Source organism: Triticum aestivum, chromosome 6B, assembly GCF_018294505.1.
Source record: "Triticum aestivum cultivar Chinese Spring chromosome 6B, IWGSC CS RefSeq v2.1, whole genome shotgun sequence".
Classification (NCBI taxonomy): Eukaryota; Viridiplantae; Streptophyta; class Magnoliopsida; order Poales; family Poaceae; genus Triticum; species Triticum aestivum.
In genome coordinates this window covers 277065772-277071125 of record NC_057810.1, presented here as the reverse complement: position 1 = coordinate 277071125, position 5354 = coordinate 277065772, and the positions used below count along the sequence as shown (strand labels likewise).

Here is a 5354-nt window from a genome sequence, read left to right as displayed (position 1 = left end):
AACTGAACTAATCCTCTATACATGATTGTGGCAAGAGTTGCAAAGCACATGATTTTACAGTTAGCTTTCTACTAATTGCGACTATCACAAATCACTGTTCCTCTGTACCAGAATCCCGGTCAAAAAACCAATACAAAGTTGACAAGCCACAGTTAGTGTATTAATCCTCTATCTCTTTTGTTCATAAAACTAAGCATATATGCATATATAATACTATAGGGGACAAACTAATTATGAAAGCTGCTGAAATACCACAGAAAAGATGAAGGCCGTTGCACAGGTGGGCATGATCGAGACTATGCAAGAGATTCATGTGGAAACACTAAAACAACGATTGATAATTGGTACCTCGGCTAGAGTTCTAGTGGACGGCGTTCCGGCGAAGTAAGCGAGATTGGAACCTCGGCTGGAACTCAAATCATCTCTAGAATGAACATATTCTCAGCAGATTAAACATCAGCTTCCAACATGGCATCAACCCAGTTGGGATAAGTTGGTAATTGCATTGTGGACACTACAAGCTGCAGTAATGACCAAAATAAAACTTGCAAAATTTGGAAAATGAACTTCTTCAACGTAAAACAGAATAAGTCACTACTTAGATGAATAAGCCACTACTTAGATGGCTGTCAGGTGATATAATTAACTAATGGCTTCAACCAGTTAGGATAAGTTGCTGACAGCATTTCCGAGACTACATGCAGTCAGTTTGTATCACCGAACAAAACTACCACAATATGACAATTGATAAACAAGCTTCTTCGACAATTGACAGTCCAGTCTCCGGTGCTATAATTCACCATGTTGCCAGCATAATGATCATTTACCATTCACATTAGTAACAAAAGTACAGGCAGGTATTCAGTCAAAAAAAAAGTACAGGTAGGTAGGTAATATAACTTGATGTCACAGATCTGCTTACAGCTAGGTGTGGTCAGCTTGAGGGCGCGGAAGCAGATGTGGTAGAGCACCTCGTTGTCCAGCACCATGCACTCGTCGGAGTTCTCCACCAGCTGCTGAACCGAGAGGGTGGCGTTGTAGGGCTCGACCTTTATGTCAGAGACCTTCGGAGATGGGAACACGGAGAAGGTGAGCATCATCCGGTCCGGGTACTCCTCCCTGATCTTGAAATCAGCAGCGTGCCCATGCCGGAACCGGTGCCCTCGCCGAGGGAGTGGCACACCTGGAAGCTTAACGACAAGCACATGAACAGAAGTCAGAATCACTCACCGGAATCTGCGGAACAGAGTAGGAGCGACTCCTGAAGAAAGGGGAAAGTACCTTGGAGGCAGTCGCAGTTCTCGGCCTCCTTGCGGACGACGTCGAGGACGGAATCGATGAGCTCGGCGCCCTCCGTGTAGTGGCCCTTGGCCTAGTTGTTGCCGGTGCTGGACCGGCCGAAGACAAAGTTGTCGGGGCAGAAGATCTGTTCGTAGGGCCCCGTGCGCACGGAGTCCATGGTGTCGGGCTGGTAGTGGAGGACGACGGAGTCAGGTCGTGGCGAGAGAGAGGAGGGTTGGGGGAAGGTGCGGCATTGGCGTCGAGTGTCGCCGGTGGTGGAAAGCCACAGGGGTGGGGAAGGCGCACGGTGGAGGAGGCCATCTGCGGCGGCGCGTGGCGGGGGTCGGCGGCGCACGGTGGTGTGGCAGGGAAAAGAATTCTACGAGACCAGGTCTTCAGCCACCCCGGCCTGAAATCAGGAAGAAGAGATTAGATGCTTTGTGATTTATGGATGTCACATGTCATTTATCAGGGCGGGTCTCACCTGCAAACCGTGAGACCTGCTCTCATATAATTTTTTTTCGTGTGGCAGGGGGTGGCGGCGCGTTGGAGGCGGAGATGGAAGGCAAGTTTTTTTTTTAGGAAGAAGATGGAAGGCAAGTTTGTCGTGTGGATTTATTTTCTCCCATTTCTCTCGCCTCTACCGGTTCGGTTGACTTAGTAGGAGGACTGTGGGTTGAATACTGTGTTTTTAAGGCGTCCGTAAGGCGTAGCTTAGGCGACGCCTAGGCGTCAGGGCGCCCTCCAGGCTCAGGGCGTCGGCCTTGCCTTAGACAGTCGTGTAAGGTGTCCGCCTTAGGCTGTAAGGCGTCTGAAGCGTCCGCCTTAGCGCCGCCTTGCACGCCTCAGACCAAATCGGAAGCCTTAGCTTGTCAGGCAGGGAAACAGAGATTGCAGGCGGGAAAACTGACCTGGGCGGGAACACAGGCGCGGGAAACATTGGTTTAGGTGCGACCAGTTATGAGAAGGGGAAAGAGAGAGTGAATCGACGCGAGAGGTCTCTCCTGTCTCCTCTCTGGACCATTGACGGAGGCTTCCTCCTCAGATCTGCGGCAGCCGCCAGCCTCCTCCCTCCGGCCACAGTTCCTCCCCCTCCTCTCTGGCTGCAGCTCCTCCCCATCCTCCTCTGGCGCAACCCTCTTCCAGCAGATCAGCACCACATCAAGGTATGAATTCAGCCCTCTCTTCTCCCCCCTTTCCCCCTCTCCTCTTTCTTCCATCCAGCAGTGTAGCTTGCCATGCTTGCCTGCTCTGTTATGCACAGCTCCTCTACTAACTGTTAGGTGCTGCCTCTCTTATGCACAGCAGTGTAGCTAGATGTGCTTGCCCGCTCCTCATCTGCATCTGTTTCTTCCCAGATCTGCTTCTCCACCCACAAGGCAGCAGCCCCACCACTGCTTCTCTCCTTCCCCATGCTTGATCTGGCTGCTCTAGTGATTTGGCTCTTCTCTCTTTTTCTTTGACAGTAGCCAGGTGTACCTGCTCTGATGGATCTAGCCAATGATCCTAGGAGAAGAGCTACATCAGATGATCCAGCCTGGAAGTATGGGTTCTGGCCAGATTTAGAGAGGAAAGATTTACTCCAGTGTACATTGTGTGGCAAGATAGTCCATGGTGGAGTGAGAAGGCTAAAGCAGCACTTTTCTGGGGGTTCCAGTGATGCGGATAAGTGTCCCGAGGCATCCATGGAGATTAGGATAGAGATGCACAATTCCTTAAACACTAGAAAGTTTAAAGCTATGGAGCGATATATTGATGAGGAGGATGAAGCTGAACTTCAAAGGCGCCGTTCTGTCATATACACAAGATGATTTGAGGCCTATGCTTTGGTAACAGTTTATATGTTAATGTTAGTTGTTAAATCTCCTAATTGGTGGCCATCTATTATATATGTATGTACAATTTATTAAGTTAATGCTAGTTGTTAAATCTCCTAATTGGCTGCCATATATTATATATGCACGTGTCTAAGGCGTCGCCTCGCCTTACGCTTTAGCGCTTAGGCGGTGAGGCGCCCCCCCAGTGCCTCGCCTCGCCTTACCGCCTTAAAAACATAGGTTGAATATCTAAAACACGAGGGACTTTTATGCAAACCTGTCGCGACGGTGGACCCGACAAAAACACTGCGTGGTTTCCCGAATTAGTACCACCTCGCATATATGTTTTAAATTTAAACTAAAAGCGTAAATTCACGGAAAGAAGCGTATTGTGACGGTGAACTCACGGAGTCATTCCGTGCTTTATTATTACTAGTAAATATGCCCGTGCATTGCAACGGAAAAATATTTTCGCAACCTACAAATGAGCGCAGCATGCTGATTGGTGATTGTAGGAAGTATGAAGTTGTTTGCAAGCGTGAAGATAAGAGGTTATGAAAACCAAGAGGAGACAATGTATAGGTAGAGCATTTTGCAAAAAAAAAAAGTAGAGGTAGAACAATAGGATGAGGTTCATGGCTAAAATAAAGATAATCATTTTTCATCGGAACAATATAAAATATGCATACCTCGGTAGAGCCTCCAACTAATCACAATATTCCGCAATCTTTGGCTCTCAGCCTCCTCTTTTTCTTGTACAGTTTCCAAGCTTCACTCGCTTAACTGTCAAATAGTGAACATGTTAATAGTTTCAAGTCTATCTTTCACAACTTTTGACCGCTGGCTCTATGGAATAAACATAAATGTGATTACTGATTATATTTTTTTGGCAAATTTGGAAGTGAAAGCTAAACTATGGATTCAACAATGTTGGTTGCATTTCGCTCATTGCATAACTCTATTTGGCATGGATTATGCCAAAATGTTAGGTCCTATTTAAAATGCACTCATGTGGAGCAGAACTTTTCATACTTGATAAGTTCTTCACGACAGTGCTCAGTCTTTTTACATTATTATATAGACCGTGGTCTTGAATGGCACGGACCACGGACCTGAACTCCAATATATCTCTTCTTGAACAAGTGGTGAATGATGGAATTATTCATAGTAAGAAAGCATTGCATGGTAGTGAAAGAAACAGCTTTCTATGCCATTAGGATAAAACTAAATCATGTTAAAAATATGTCTACCCACACTACACAAAATTACATAGCTGAAGAAAAAAAGGCATGTCCTGATAGAAAACTATTAGTCGAATTCGATAATGTTTCCTAAGGTATAAATACAAAAATGCAAGTTTGTATAGAAAGCTATGACTTTTCCAAAATATTAATAGTCACAAAAAAGCTATAATTTCACAAGTAATCTTGCTTTATTAGCAATAGTATATACTATATAGTTCATAATCTACTGGAAAGATGAAAAATAATCTTCAATGATAAGGATACTCATGGTTTGGAACTTGCTGCAAGGAGAATACAGTTCTGGATACTCATGGTCTTGATCTTGCTGCAAGGAGAATACAGTTCTGGATGACGATACAAATCAGCAACCGGTGTGACTCCACCTGCTGCTGCCAACTCGGTCCGCCTTTGCTGCCCCCATCATCACCTTGCTTGGGACTAACTTACGAACATGGTTATGCATGAGAGGATATTAGGATATTTAAATTATGAATTTTCCAATTAAACGACGTGTTAGAAGATTATTAAATTTTTTTCCATCAATTTAGACCTATCTTGGCATGAACCATCCCTTCCTTCCTCAAAGCCTTTCTCCGGGATGATCTAAAAAAGCCACTCACCAGTTTCATCTCTCTTTAAATCACCACCATATCAAAAGGGAAATGAAATAAACAAATCAAAAGTGATCAATCAACATGAGGTGTAGGGGCTGTCAGGTTAAGTATTTTAATATCGATGAAGGGTCAAGTTCAGTATTAGGGCCTGTTCGGCAGTCCACCAGCTCCCTGGATTTTAGGAATCTGGGGAGCACCGATTCACTCACTCCACAGTTTTGAACTAAAACTCCGTCAGCTCCGGGAGCGGCAGCATGGAGCAGAGGGACTCCAAACAGTCTCTTAATTACCGGCCAAGATCTGAAGCAGCAATGTTCGTTCACGCATGAATTTGTCCAGCTTGCTCAGTCCATATGAGCGGCTAGAACTCCATGGAGCTGGCTAAGCGACTTGCATGT

The 5354-nt window shown here is 45.6% G+C and overlaps 1 protein-coding gene across 1 annotated transcript; it reads left to right on the top strand.

The window, feature by feature from the left end:
• The first annotated feature begins 1839 nt into the window (after positions 1–1839).
• Positions 1840–3295, top strand: LOC123139168 (uncharacterized). Its single transcript, XM_044558985.1, has 3 exons — positions 1840–1846; positions 2131–2447; positions 2751–3295. The coding sequence occupies exons 1-3, from the start codon at positions 1840–1842 to the stop codon at positions 3090–3092; spliced, it is 666 nt and encodes a 221-aa protein (XP_044414920.1). The 3' UTR covers positions 3093–3295.
• Positions 3296–5354: the final 2059 nt, after the last annotated feature.

What these genes read in the sequence shown, in the direction of transcription:
- LOC123139168 (XM_044558985.1), top strand. An exon ending in CAGATCAGCACCACATCAAG is followed by an intron (nt 2,448 to 2,750) that starts GTATGAATTCAG and finishes CTTTGACAGTAG; the next exon opens with CCAGGTGTACCTGCTCTGAT.